Source organism: Pongo abelii, chromosome 19, assembly GCF_028885655.2.
Source record: "Pongo abelii isolate AG06213 chromosome 19, NHGRI_mPonAbe1-v2.0_pri, whole genome shotgun sequence".
NCBI classification, from domain to species: Eukaryota; Metazoa; Chordata; class Mammalia; order Primates; family Hominidae; genus Pongo; species Pongo abelii.
This window is the reverse complement of record NC_072004.2, coordinates 88,845,422-88,861,200: the sequence shown is the minus strand read 5'-3', so window position 1 is coordinate 88,861,200 and position 15,779 is coordinate 88,845,422. Positions and strand designations below refer to the sequence as shown.

General features: G+C 49.0%; 1 protein-coding gene across 3 annotated transcripts in view; it reads left to right on the top strand.

Annotated features, from left to right (window-relative positions):
• Positions 1–15,779, top strand: part of SDK2 (sidekick cell adhesion molecule 2) — a 314,110-nt gene that overhangs the window by 181,241 nt on the left and 117,090 nt on the right. For all 3 annotated transcript variants that reach the window (XM_054535716.2, XM_054535717.2, XM_024235631.3), the window contains exon 4: positions 8,272–8,419. In XM_054535716.2, the coding sequence (XP_054391691.2) occupies positions 8,272–8,419 (148 nt within the window). The remainder of the gene's footprint in view (positions 1–8,271; positions 8,420–15,779) is intronic.

The window sequence follows — 15,779 nt, the reverse complement described above, 5'->3', positions numbered from 1 at the left end:
ATGAGAACTCACTCACTATCACGAGAACGGTATGGGGGAACCACCCCCATGATTCAATTATCTCCACCTGGTCCTGCCCTTGACACATGGGGATTATTACAACTCAAAGTGAGATTTCGGTGGGGACACAAATCCAAACCATATCAGGATGCTACTCGGAATGAGAGAGAAGTCATGGGTGGTCGAGGGCAGAAGCATGAAGTGATCTGAAGTGAGCAGCTTTGTTTCCATGATAAACAACACATAAAACCACAACAAAGTACCATTCCGTGCCCACCAGGTTGGCAGAGACCACAGTCTAACAACACCAAGTGTTGGTGGAAACTCACATGGCTGCTGGTGTTAAGTTGGTAAATTGATACCAACTGGGGTTTATGCAAACATTATTAGTAAAATGAATGTGTGTATAACCCCGCAACCCACAATTCCTTTTCTAGGCACATACCTTAGAGATTCTCTTAGCCATGTGTGAGGCTGCTCTTGGCAGGACAGCAAAGCACCAAAAACAAATGAAGCGTGATCCACGGAATTCCATCCAGCCGCGAAAACGACTCAATGAAGGGCAAGGACCAGCATGGAGCCCCCCAAAAAAATGTTCCACAAAAATGCAAGTCACAGAAGACTATATACAGGATAATCCCAGGTGTAAAGTGTCTAAAAACAGAATACATTGACCACAAATTGTGTAAGGTTGCATCTCTAGGTAAGGAAACGTGAAAGGAAAGTTTGGGCACATGGCCTCAATATTCAGGAGAGAAATCACCTGGTGCGGGGGAGAGGGGGAGATCCGGGGTAGGGGAAAGGTATTGTTAGTGTTCTAGGCCTTCAGCTGGGAGGTAGGTGCAGGAGTGTTTATTTTATTCTTCTTTAAACTATACATATAATTATATTTGCTCTTTTGTATGCATGACATATTTCATGATTTTAAAATGTTTTTAAAATAAACACATAAAAGCAAGAAATATATTCTGAAGTGGAATGCACACTTTACAAGGCCTTTTAAGATATGACAAAGACATCAGGAATAATTTTTAGCACCTTCGACTGTGCCCCAGGCCTGCACTTCTTTGCTCTTGGGGGAATTTCTTGGGAATGTTGGATCAGCCCTGCAGGGCATAACACGGCATATTAGCAAGCAGGTACCTTGGGGAGTCAGTGTGGCAAGGCCTTAACTGTTTTTGCCTTAGTGTGAATGAGTTTTCCCAGCGGATCCTGTGGCCTCAGCCTCCGTTGTCACTGTCATTGTCTCCGCCCTCCCTTCTTGCCTCTAGCCTGCACTCCTGCACTGTCTGGCTGAACAGACCCCCTCTTAGCAGCCTCTTGCTGCTGTGGTTCAGTGCATACATGGCTGTGAGGGTGGGGCATATAAACACACATATGTATGTATAAATACATTCACCCATGGCCTGCTCAACAAGGAACTCCCTGGGCAGATCCAAGAAGCACATTTGACAAAGTGCAATGGAGAGCCTGTGAGGGCCTGGGGGCCTGGGAGCCACACTGAGTTGGGAAGATCTTGGAGCGGAGAAGTGGAGGAAAGGGTCAACTGCAGAACCTGGACCAAGGCCAGCTGTGCCCTACCTGCTTCCATCCACCTCACCATATAAACTTATGTATATGCATACATACCACCATCCTTCCACCACATATACATACATGCATGCATGCAAACATGTAGATACATTTGTCCCACCATACAGGCACATATATGTAAACATGCATACACACAACCACCCATCTCACCATACAAACATGCATGCATACAAACATATACAACCATTCATCCCACCACACATGCACCCATACATGTAAACATGTATATATATAAACCATCCCACCAAATGCACCCATATATGGACATCCACCATAAATATATTCATACATGTAAACATACATGCATACAACCATCTATTCCACCATGAAACACGTACATGCATACATACAACCATTCCACCACATATGCACACATGCACATAAACATACAACCATGCATCCCACCATACATACATACATGTAAATGTACATACATACAACCATCTGTCCCACCATAGACACTTGTACATACATACAACCATCCCACTATACATGTACACATATATGTAAACATACATACAACTATACATCCCACCCAACATGCACACATGCAAACGTGTATAAACAACCATCCATCCCACCATACATGCACACGTGCATGTAAATATACACATAAGCAACCATCTATCACATCATACAAACATACATGCATACATACATGCAACCATTATCCCATGACATATGCATGCATGCATGTAGACATACGTGTATGTGTAACCATCCCACCAATAATACATGCATACATGTAAACATACATACACACAACCATCCATCCCACCATACAAACGTGTACATGCATACAAACATAGCTACATACAACCATCCATCCCACCATATAAACGTACAGGCATACATGCAAACACAACCATCCATCCCACCATCCAAACATACATACATGTAAGCATATATACATACAACAGCCATACCACTATACAAATGTACATACATACAACCATCCATTCCTCTGCCCTTCCTCCATTCATCCACCCATCCCTCTGTCTATTCTTCCATTCTTTCCTCCATCCACCTATTCACCCATACAACCTTCCATCCCCCCATCCATCCAAACATCCATCCATCCACTGAACAAATCCATGGCACTGCCCCACTGACCTTCTTTTATTTCCTCTGTGAACCCCTTCTCTCCTACCTCCGAGCCTTCACATACTTCCCCTCCCATTCCCATATACACCCCTAGGGAATACCTACTCAGCTTAACAAAAGCCTCACCTATCTCCCAGTCTGAAGTAGGTCCTCCTGCTATTTCTCTCCTGAAGAACCTCATTCCCTCCTTTTCGACAGTTGTCATAGACGTCACCAAACGTTTGCTTGTGGGTTGATTTACTTATTCCTGTCTCCCTGACCAGACTGGAAGCTCCAAGAGGGCAGGCATTAGGTCTTCCTTCAGTGCCTACCCCAGAGCCTACCTGGCCCACAGTAGGGGCTCCATAGGGAAGTGGTGAATGCTGGCATTGAGTGAACTTAGAAAGTACTGTGTGCAGGGCACAGGCCCAGATGTCTTGTCAGGATTTGCTTCTGAATGTGACTGCCTCTCGAGGCTTAGCATCTATAGAAAGAGATAAAGAATGTGTATGCAGGATTGCAATGCAGGATGCGACTCAGGAAGGAGACAGGGAGGGATGGTATGGGGAGGGCCAGGGTCAACATGGACTGGACCTGGCCCTCAGTGCTCACAGCTACATAAGCCACTCGATCTCCATGAGCCTTCATTTCCTCACTGGCAAAATGGAGCTAATAAAAGTAGAGAGGAGAAAGAACACTATTACCATAAAATTGCTTTATATTGTTCAAATATATCTTCTGAGTTCTGTGAAAAGTTTTTTAAGTAGATAAAATTATTTTAAGAACTGAAATCAATGTGATTCATTGATGTAATTTTTTTATAGACTGAGCCAAGTAATGGAAATTAATAAACAACTAAAAACGTATATTTATTTAAATTGAGCTTGTCATGTTATTGTAAGGATTAAATTAGATAATGCATGGGAAATCTACCTAGAAAGAAGTTCTTGGTAGGGTAAGTGCTCAACCGCTCTGTTTTTGAATTCTATTTGAATGGTTTTGGGTAAACTTCATTGAGGAGGTGATGTTTAAACTAAACTGTGAAAAATATGTAGGCTTCCAATATTTTAACACTACAAATATTAGATACAATTTTTTAACACTTTTATATACTCTTCTTGTTTCTATGGTTATGTAACAAATTACCCCAAAACATAATGGTATACTGCAATCATTTATCATGTTCACAGATCTGTGGCTCTAGAATCTGGACAGAGAATAGCAAGGGCAGCTTGACTCTATTCTGGGATGACTGAGGCCTCAGCTGAGGCTCAGTCTGGGACTGAAGGCTGGGGCTGAAGTCCTCTCAGGGCGCACATGTTTGTTCACATGTCTGGTGTTGATGCTGGCTGTCATCTGGGGACCTCAGTTCCTCTCCCTGTGGGCTGCTTCCACATCTGCTTCAGCTAGATTGAGCTTCCTCACAATATGGTGGCTGGATTCCAAGGGCGAGTATAGAGAGTGACAGCCAGGTGGCAGCTGCATCCTTTCAATGACCTAGTCTCAAAAGTCACATGGCATCACTTCCTGCACGTGCTGGTCAAATAGTCACAAGCTCCCTAGATTCAAGGGGAAGGGACCTACGCCCTATCTGTCAGTGAGAGGAATGTCCATCACACTGTAAAAAGAGTATGTGAATAGTAGTAAAATATTGATGCAGCCATCCTTGGAGAGACACAGCCTGACATACGCATATCATCTCATGAAATACTCAGTACAACCTATGAGGAAGGAGCCCTTCTTAACTCCATTTTATAGAAGAGGAAATTAAGGCTTGACAAAGTCAAAAGTTTTGCCTTGGCTGGGCATGGTGGCTTATGCCTGTAATCCCAACGCTTTGGGAGACCGAGGTGAGAGCTTTAAGCCAGGAGTTCATGACCAGCCTGGGCAACATAATGAGATTGTGTCTCTACAAAAAAAAAAAAAAAAAAGAAAAGAAAGAAAGAAATCTACCCAGCATCATGGCTAATGAGTAACAGAACAACAGAACTAGGATTTGAAGTCAGGTCTAAAAAACTCCAAAACCATTACCATTGCACACACTGCCTACCAAGTGTAGAACAAGGATGCCAGCAGCAGATTTGATCTTTTGAAACACTTAATTGACTACATCCTTCCAGGATGCTGTAGAATCATGGTGCCTTGGTGACTCTTGGCTTCCTCTGGCGGCATTCCAGGCAGTGGCCCAGCCAACATATAGGCCGTGGGGTGAGAGATGGCAGGACATGGTGTGGGCATTAAGGCAAGAAAGGTTGTCTAGTTTCAGATTAGGGAAGAACCTTGAGTCCAGGCCAGGGAATTTAGACTTTCCCAGGGCAGTGAGGAGTTTCCAAGGGCTCCGAGAAGGTCAGAAAAACTAATCAAGAACAGTGTGTAAGATGGACAGAAGGGGATCTGGAGTTCGGAGGCATGCCCAGGGTCTGTGCAGCTGGAGTAAGGGGCCAGCCCGTTGGCAAGGCGGGAGGAACCAGAGGGACCTTAGTAAATGACAGTAATGTCCCAGAGGAGTTGAAAGGCTTGGTGGGGACAGGGAAGGGAAGCTCCACCAAAGGCTCCAGGGGTTTGAGCTTAGGTAATTGGGTTTGCGGGTCATGAGGGGAGTTTTTTTTTTGTTTGTTTGTTCTAGTTTTTGTTTTCTTTGAGATGGAGTTTCCCTCTTGTTGGCCCAGGCTGGAGTGCAATGGCGCCATCTCGGCTCACCGCAACCTCCGCCTTCCAGGTTCAAGCGATTCTCCTACCTCAGCCTCCCGAATAGCTGGGATTACAGGCGAGTGCCACCATGCTTGGCTAATTTTTGTACTGTTAGTGTAGATGGGGTTTCACCATGTTGGCCAGGGTTGTCTCGAACTCCTGACCTCGTGATCCACCTGCCTCAGCCTCCCAAAGTGCTGGGATTACAGGCGTGAGCCACCGCGCCCGGCCAAGGGGAGATTTTAACAGAATTTAGGATGCAAGGAGAGCTTGGCAAGGAGGTGACGGAGGGCCCTTCTTGGAGAAATGCCCAACAGACTGTTGGAAATTGGATCTCAGAGCTCAGGGCAGAGCCAGAGCAGAAGGCACAAGTGTCATTTGCAGGGAGATTGTGGTCAAACCATTAGGCTAAGTGAAGCCGCCAAGGGGCCAGCGTGGCTGGAAAGAGAATCAAGACTAGGGCTTCGGAAAATGAACTTGTAGGCCCACATTCTCAAACGACTGTGCAGCAGAATCTGCAAACCAAGAGAATGAATCAGGTACTCAGAGAGCCAGATGGGTTGAAGCAGGGCCTTTCTGTGCCCTGGGGGATGCCTGGGAGGGAAGGAGAGTGGTGAGCACCTTTGTGAGTTTGCCAAGTCTCAGGAGATTCTGAGACCCACCCAACTCAGCCTTAGCTTGTGTTGGAACTACCTGAGCAGCTTTAGAAATACTCAGGTTTGGTCTGGGCACAGTGGCTCACGCCTGTAATCCCAACACTTTGGGAGCTCCAGACCAGCCTAGGCAACATAGCAAGACCTCGTTTCTATTAAAAATAAAATTATCCAGGCATGGTGGTACACACCTGTAGTCCCAGCTACTCAGGAGGCTGAGGTGGAAGGATTGCTTGAGCCTGAGAGGTTGAAGCTGCAGTGAGCCATGATCACTCCACTGTACCCCAGCCTGAACGATAGAGCAAGACCCTGTCTCTAAAATAGTAATAATAAACAAATACTGAGGTCAGCCCACACACCCCAAAAGATTCTCACCTCTGGGAATATTAAAGGCTCCTCAAGGATTCTAAGGTGCGGCCAGGTTGGAGAACTCCTGGTAGAAGGAGAGGAAGAAGAGTCAGTGGTCTTAGAGGAGTTGAGAAATAACACCCAACGCAGTAGGAGGGGACCGGGCGGCGTAGGATGCGGCCCCCTTGGTTAGGGAGGGGTCCGCTGGGCAATGGAGAAACAAAGGCCTATAAGTCAGCAGTGTGAAATCTTTCTGCACGTAGGAATTCTGTGCGCAGGTCGAGGCACATCCTAGTGATGGCTTGGGGTGATGTAGGCTGGGCACGGTGGCTCACACCTGTAATCCTAACACTTTGGGAGGCCGAGGCGGGGGGATCACTTTAGGTCAGAAGTTCAAGACCGGCCTGGCCAACATGGTGAAACCCCGTCTCTACTAAAAATACAAAAATTAGCTGGGCATGGTGGCAGGTTCCTGTAATCCCAGCTACTCAGGAGGCTGAGGCAGGAGAATCACTTGAACTTGGGAAGCGGAGGTTGCAGTGAGCCAAGATCGTACCACTGCACTTGGCTGATTGAAGCCTGGGTTACAGAGTGAGACGAAAGGAAAGGAAAGGAAAGAGGAGAGAAGAGAAGAGAGAAAAGAAAAGCAGGAAGGAGAGAGAGAGGAGAGGAGAGGAGAGGGAAGGGAGGGGGGAGGGGGGAGGGAGGAGGGAGGGAGGAAGGAAGGAAGGAAGAGAAAAGAAAATGGAATGATGTGGGATGTCTCCCATCCCCACACTCCACACCAGTGAAATCAGAAGCTTTGGGGGTGAGGCTCCCATCAGCATTTTTTAATTCTACAGGTGGTTCCGACACACAGTCAAGTTTGGGACAAATAATATGCTCCTCACAGTTGAACATGGACACACTTGCCAAGCGTCTTACTAAAATGCTGCTTCTGATCCAGCAGGTCTTGGGGGGCCTGAGACTCTGCATTTCTGACAGGTGCCCAGGTGTGGTGCCTAGGCACCTGCCCACGGGCCACAATCAAAGTAACAAGGATGTCCATTAATTTTCAAGGGTGTGGTAGAGACACAAATACCCCTTCCCAAACCCTATCTCCAAGCCTCTGTGTTGGAATTAGTCAGTCTCCCTACCCCCTTGTCCCGCCCCAGCAGGCAGGCAGGCTGAAGAGTTTCCTACCCGCGTCTCCTCTGCTCTCTGCTTACCTCCTGGCAGGCAGAGCCAGGATAAATGTTCCCCTCCTTATCTGCCAAGGCGGTGGCATGTTTTAAAAGAGCAATATGGTGTTTATGTTCACACATACACACAAACTCACACACTACACACTACACACCCAAGGCGCAGGAAAGAAACGCTGTCTGCACCCATTTGCAAGCATCTAAGACCCCATTCTCTCAGCATGCCCACCCTTCTCTCCCTGAAAGGGCACGGAAACCTGCCCTTCACCTCATACAGGAACCCCTGCCATGCTGAAGGGTACACTGTAGGGCAGGGGAGGCGGAGCTACATAGCCTGACTCCAGGGTTTGAGATCTGAGTTCAAATTCTGACTCTGTCTCTTCCTAGTTAGGTGAACTTAGACAAGTTAACTAACCTCTCTGAGCCCATTTGAGCAGTTTTTTCCACTGTGAAATGTGTGAAATGATGACCAACCTCTCAGGGTGGTTGAACGAATTGGCCGATTGAAGGATATAGGGATATGAATGGAGACAGTAGCTTAGGGCAGGGTGCTAGTGGTGAGGCAGAGAATGGGGTGGCCCAAGCAAGGTGTCCTCCTTCCCTGTGGTCATCCTGTCTGCCCCGAATTTTCCGTCCATAGCCACCACTCCCAACCTGGGAGCTGGGCAGTCCCTGAGGCTGACCTCCCGCCCCTGATCCTACTGCCGTTGTCCTGGCTGCAGACATGGGGAGCTTTGAGGAGGGTGAGAAGCACCAGAGTGTCTCCCACGGAGAAGCAGCTGTCATCCGTGCCCCGCGCATCGCCAGCTTCCCCCAGCCACAGGTGACCTGGTTCCGGGACGGCCGCAAGATCCCGCCCAGCAGCCGCATGTGAGTGCATCGCTCTGAGGGGACGGGGAGGGGAGGGGAGCCTGGGGGAGGAGGTTTGGGGCCAGATAAAGTCTCCCTTGAGTGTGGAGGAGGGCCTTTGTGCAGAAGCTCCTTTCAGCTCCTGTGGGACACAACCAGGTAGAGGACCTCCCAGGGGCTTTCTTAAGATGCATATGCAAGGACTTGGGACCATGAAACGCATGCTCGGTCCCCTTCCTGGGGAATCCCAGGGCGTTGCCTCCACTGTCAGCTGGAGAATAAATATGCTTTTCAGAGCACTTAAAAAACCCAAACAGGCACATACGAAGGCGCTGTCACTGTGGTTACAGGCCCAGGACTCAGGCCAGTGGCGCCAGGGGACCTTGGAGAGGCTGGCGTCTCCTGGGCAGCCTGGTGACCCTGGGCGCGTCCGTTGGCAGGGCGTTTACTGGTGTGTGAGGGCTGTGTGTGTCTTGGCTGCGCGGCGGACGTGTGGCCAGGGAAGCCCCGGGGAGAGAAACACACAGGCCTCTCAGTGTTCACAAGGCCGTCTCTGTGTGCCCCTGGGATTGGCTGGGGCAGCTCAGCCTGTGGGCAGGAGCCATGGAGCCAACACCGCACACCTCCACAGAAGGCGAGCAACAAAGCATTTCCTCCCGAGATACACCCGTCTCCCCGCCCTCCTGAGTCACCCTGGCATCTGGAGCCAGCTGGGGCTCTCCTGTTTCCAACTCCAGCTCTCCCCTACTTCCAGAAGACCACCTTCTGATCTACTCAGGCTGCACGTACGCAGGACTGAGCCTGTCCTGGTCTCTGTAGAGAGTGGAGGCATAGATGGATGGTTCCTGCCTTTGGGGAGCATTAAGTCTAGTTCGGGGAAGGAAGCATAGTAACAATAACAATAATAATAATATCACCATCATAGGCCGAGCGCGGTGGCTCACGCCTGTGGTCCCAGCACTTTGGGAGACTGAGGTGGACTGATCACTTGAGGTCAGGAGTTGAGACCAGACTGAGCAACATGGCAAAACCCTGTCTCTACTAAAAATACAAAAATTATCTGGTCATTCTGGCAGATGCCTGTAATCCCAGCTTCTCGGGAGGCTGAGACAGGAGAATCGCTTGAACCTGGGAGTCAGAAGTTGCAGTGAGCCAAGATCAGGCCGCTGCACTCCAGCCTCCAGCCTCCAGACAGAACCAGACTCCATCTCAAATAGTGATAATATCACCATCATCATAATAGCAGCTGCCACTTACTGAATGGCTGCTATGTCCTGGGGACTGAGCTAAGCACACCACACACATCCCCTCTCCTCCCAGACAGCCACACTCTGTGAAGAAGATGCTCTCAATCTTGTTCTCCTTCCAGTTCCCAAAGCACCTGCGGAAAGGAGGCGTTGTTGAATGAATGACCCTCACAACAACCCGGTGAGATGCTGGGTTTCTCCCCATTTTACAGGCAATCAAGTGAAGTTCCCAAAAGTTTAACTACTTTGCCAAATCTCACACAGCTGGTCAGCGGTGGAGCTGCATCCAGCCCTGCCAACTCCAGAGTCAGGTTCTTTAATTCTTGTATTATGTGAAAAGTGCCTGAAAACAGGTTCACAGACTCGAAGAAAAGATTGTGTTTGTGGGGAACAAGCCCTGTGGAGTATCTCAACCTAGCTACCTGTTGAAATCATTTGGGAGTTTGGGGATACAGTCATGTGTTGCTTAATGGCAGAGATAAATTCTGAGAAATGTGTCATTTGGCAGTTTCATTGTTGTGTGAACACACACCTAGATGGTGCAGCCTACTACACACTCAGGATGTATGGTGTAGTCCATTGCTCCTAGCCTATAAACCTGTACAGCATGTTACTGTACTGTAGGCAATTGTAACACAATGGTAAGTATTTGTATAAATAAACATATCTAAATATAGGAAAGGTACCACAAAAATATGGTATAAAAGATTTTTTTAATGGCACACCTGTATAAGGTAGTTTCATTATAATCTTATAGAACCAGCATCATATATGTGGTCTGTTTTCGACTAAAACGTTATGCAGTGCATGACCGTGTACTGATCCTTGGGCTCTATCCTAAGACTCTCTGACTTAATTGAAATGGGATGGAATTTGAGCATCAGAATTTTTAAAAGCTCCCCAGGTGGTTCTAATGTGAAGCCAGGGTTAAGAACCACCATGCTAGTATGTATCAGCTACCCACAGCCACAAATATGCTGCGTAACAAAACAGCTCAGTGGGTCAGGTGCAGTGGCTCATGCCTGTAATCTCAGCACTTTGAGAGGCCAAGCCGGGCAGATGACATGAGGTCAGGAGTTCAAGACCAGCCTGGCCAACCTATCAAAATCCCATGTCTACTAAAAATACAAAATTAGCCAGGCATGGTGGCACATGCCTGTAGTCCCAGCTGCTCAGGAGGCTGAGAGAGGAGAATTGCTTGAACCCAGGAGGCAGAGGCTGCAGTGAGCCAGGATTGTGCCACTGCACTCCAGCCTGGGTGACAGGAGTGAGACTCCATCTCAAAAAAAAAAAAAAAAAAAAAAAAAAAAACAGCTCAGTGGCTTAGAGCAATACACGATACACATTTCTTGTGAGTCTGCAGGCTGGTGATTTAGGCTGGGCTTGGCTGGGTGGTTCTTCTGGTCTTGGCTGGGCTCTCTCACTTGTCTGGGACTGGCTGACTTGTCTGGGTAACTGGGGTGACTTGGCTGTGCTGCACAGGAACATACACTTTTCCAGCTTCTGCTAACATCCCATGTGCCAAAGCAAGAACATGGCAGAACTCAGAATCAAGATGTAGGAAAATAGACTTTGTTCCTTGAGCAGCAGGACCTGCAAAGTCACGGGACAAAGAGTGTGGATACAGAGCAGGGTGAAGAATTGGAGTGGCACCCCAGGTTAACAGGGGATTCAGGCTGTGTGAGTCAGAATGTGCCCTCTTAGGCCTAACTTATGTTCAATAAAACCAGCAGAGAATGGTTCTTAGCATGGATGTTTCTTAGCATGGATGCTGAGATTTTGCTGTGGAAGGGGAATGCTCTCCACACAGGTTTTGGGACAAGTAGACGAGTCCCAGCCCCATCCCAGCTCCCTTTCTGAGGTTATTTCCCATGGCCTATTGCAAGCCAATCAATTGGTAGTGGCTGCCTGGAACACTGTGTTGAGAAGGATTCTGAGGTCCCATCTAGACTCATTAGAATGAATATCATGATTGATTAGCAATGTCTGCCATGGCTGTGTGAGGGGTGTGCTGGCATTTTCCTACTACATTTGTTGTGGTGGATGAAACCCTTTCTACAACCTACTCCCATCATCCCTTTCCTAACACCTCTTCACCTCCTTTTCTCATTCCCAGCCTCTGTCCTCATCCTCTTTTAATTCCCACAACCCTGTGGCGCCAGGACAGAACACCCTGGCCTGCACACAGATGCATACCTCCCTGGTCACACACACCCCCAGCCCCTGCACACCACTGCAGTGTTCCTACCACCTACAGGATAGAACACTCTGGTGGTTTTATCCTGGCAATTACAGCAAATTAATATTCATAAGTGAGCAGAAAGGGTCCCTGGCAGCAAATTCCCCGGTGTCTGTGTGTCAGAGATACATATCTGATGAGTGCTACGCCAGAGAGGTGTGCAGGGTACAGAAGGCACTGCTATCAACAGAGAGCTGCTCTCACTGGTGGGGCAGGAGCAGAGATTAGCATCACCTCACCCATGCCCCGGTGCTCATTGTTGCAAAGGAGACAAGATTCCTCATAAAGATGCATGCTGGGGGCTTTGGACACATTCTAGGGGCTTGGTACACATTCTAGGATAATTTATTTCATTCATAATTAAATTATCAATGGGGGCTGCAGGGAGCTGAGAAAAAGGGCCTGGATTAATAGGAGCAGTAGGGGGAAGGGAGAGCAGGGCTGGGCCAATCAGAGCCATAGCAAAAGCCTAGTACATTGAAACCAGGGGGTGTGGCTGAAAAGTAGAATCCAGCCCCTGCCCAAGAGTTGAATTCTGCTGTCCGTGTCCCCCAAGAATTCTTCCTCCAGCTTCTTTCCATCTGGGTTGCCTCTGGGGTGCAGTGCCGCAGGTTGGAAGCCCTCCTGGGTGCCAGGAAGAACACCCAGTACAGTACAGTACAGTACAGTACAGCATCATCCCAGGAATGTCTATCAACGAGACGGACATTCTGGAGAGAGCCACAAGCCCAGGGACCTTCCTTCACTGCCTGTGGGGGTCTCAGAGAGGGCAAGTCAAAAGGTATCTCTGCCTCCTGTTCCACTCTGTATTTAAGACTTGAACTCAGGCCCTGGGGGTCCCAGTCCAGGGTGCTTCCCTCCGGGCACTAGTTAAAGCAGAGCCCAAAATCTCAGTGACTTCACACCATAGAAGTTGAGTTCTTGCCCATTTATTGTTGTTGTTTTTGATTATGTTTTTGTTTGGAGATGGAGTTTCGCTCTTGATGCCCAGGCTGGAGTGCAATGGCACGAGCTCAGCTCACTGCAACCTCTGCCTCCCGGGTTCAAGCAATTCTCCTGCCTCAGCCTCCAGTAGCTGGGATTACAGGCATGCACCACCACACCTGGCTAATTTTGTATTTTTAGTAGATACAGGGTTTTACCATGTTGATCAGGTTGGTCTTGAACTCTTGACCTCAGGCGTTCCACCTGCCTCAGCCTCCCAAAGTGCTGGGATTACAGGCATGAGCCACTGTGCCCAGCCCCATTTAAAGTCCTACCATGATGAGAGGCAGGAGTTTTGCCATCATCAGCACACAACCTTCCAAGTTGTCCTGCTCTGCCAGAGAGGAAGGGGGCGGACATGAGGATCGCGCAGGAGGCGCTCACGGTCCAAGCTTAGCAACGGTGCACATCCCTTCCTCCATATCCCACTAGTTCAGCCTCACTGCCCCACCTGGATGCAAGCAGAGATGCAAAGCCTGTCTCTGGCTTCCCAGCCACTGCAGTCCATGACACAAGGGAAGCCTGAGACTGAGGTGGGCAGCGGCCATCTCTGCCATCTTAATATACACTCTACCTAGGACAGACCATGTCAGGCATGGCGCTCTTGACATCTGGGGCCTGATCACTCTTCCCTGTGAGGGCCTTCCTGTGCACCACGGGACGCGTGCTTAACAACACCCCCGGCCTTGACCCCTATTGTTAGTGGCACTTCCAGAGCTGGCAACCAAAAGTTGTCCAGACATTGTCATCCCTGGAGGGCAAAGTCAACCCTGGTTAAGAACCACTGACCCAGAAAGCCTGATCATGATATAGACAAAATACAGCAAAAGGAGCCTTCCTGTTCAAGAAAGAGATGAAATTGGAGGTGGGAGCCTTCTTGGAGACCAAAAGGGTCCTAAGACAGGTGGGTGAACTGGAACGTGGGCCAAGCTGTGCCCAGTGTGCCCACTAGAGGCTTCCTAGGAGCTGCTTCTATGGTGGTCATGGATGTGGCGTGGCTGGGGGAGCTGGGCCTGCATGGTCCCGGCACATGGTGCTCATGAAAATCCTCTCAGCCCTGAAGCTGGCTGTGTCCCAGTCTGTGGGATGGGAAGAGACAGGTGGTGGGCTGCAGGGCTATCTTGGGCCTAATGAGGAAACAACAGAGGCAGCAACAGGAATCAGAATCCCTCAACCTCTGGGCTGGAAGAAATCCTATAGAATACCTGCTTCCACCCTTGCACAGAGGAGGAAACTGAGGCCCAGCAAGGAGGAAGCTGCATGCCCTTTAGAGGCTAGGGCCAGAGCTCCATTCCAGAGCTCACCCCCTGCCCCAGCCAGAGCCCTGCACAGGGAAGACCCTTCCTGCAACTCTCAGCCACCCTCACACGCTACACCTAAGGACAAGTCCGTGCAGGAGACTCCCAGGTGGGAAAATGACTACTATCCCTGTCTTATTTTAACCTTTTGAAATATTTTTGCCTGGCTCTGGCCCCACCTCCTATTGCCTCATTAGCTGAAGGCTAAAAGAACTCTTCTGTTTTTTGTTTCTTGTTTTGTTTGTTTGTTTGTTTTGTTTTTGTTTTTGTTTTTTTGAGATGGAGTTTCGCTCTTGTTGCTCAGGCTGGAGTGCAATGGTGCGACCTCGGCTGGCCGCAACCTCTGCCTCTCAGGTTCAAGCTATTTTCCTGCCTCAGCCTCCCGAGCAGCTGGGATTACAGGCATGCACCACCACCACACCCGGCTAATTTTGCATTTTTAGTAGAGACGGGGTTTCTCCATGTTGGTCAGTATGGTCTCGAACCCCCAACCTCAGGTGATCCACCTACTTCAGCCTCCCAAAATGCTGGGATTACAGGCGTGAGCCACTGCGCCCAGCCAAGAGCTCTCCAGAAAAAAAAAAAAAAAAAAAAAAAAAGAGGTGGAGGGGCATCATTAGGGTACCCAGGAATTGGAGGCAGGAGGGCTTGGCATCCTGCTTCCCAGAGCTGTGCCAAGGGTGTGATTCTCAGCATGTGAAGCACAAAAACCAGGAGAAAGTGGGGCGAAAACCAGCACAGCCGGGCTGGGAGAGAGCTGGGCTGGAGAAGCATTAGTGGGGATGATTATTTGAGAGCCTGTTTAAAACTCTGTAACATTCACCTAATGGGAAAATTTGAAAAGAATTCAACTGGATTTGTCCTTGTTAAACTAACATTAAGGATGTTTAACAGCTGTCTCAGGCCCATCACATTAAAATCCAGAGATATACTTGACAAACTAATGGCTTTGTCACTGGGAGAATATGGGAGGAGGGAGGCAGAGCCGGTGTGGGTGGTGCTCCTGGCTCCATTGCACCCACATTCCATGGAGCCTCCAGCTTCCTGCTCGGACAAGCCCCTTTTCCCTGCCAGAAGACCTGGCCTGAGAAGGGGCTGCATGATGGGATCCCAGCAAAGGAAACCGGCTGAGGCAAACAGCCCGTCACCACACCCCAAAGCACACCAGCCTCTTTTTCCCTCCTAACCAGCCCACCTAGTCCCACTCTTGGTTATGAGCTTCAAAGAGGTAGAAACTCCAGCTGGGTATGGTGGCTCACACCTGTAATCCCAGTACTTTGAGAGGCCAAGGCAGGCAGATCACTTGAGGTCAGGAGTTCGAGACCAGCCTGGGCAACATGGCAAAACCCTGTCTCTACTAAAAATACAAGAATTAGCCAGGTGTGGTGGCATGCACCTGTAATCCCAGCTACTCAGGAGGCTGAGGCAGGAGAATCACTTGAACTGGGGAGGCGGAGGTTGTAGTGAGCCGATATCATACCATTGCACTCCAGCCTGGGTAACAAGAGCAAAACTGTCTCAGAAAAAAAAAAAAAGACTCGGCACAGTGGCTCACGCCTGTAATCTCAACACTTTGGGAGGCCAAGGCGGGCAGATCACGAGGTCAGGAGATC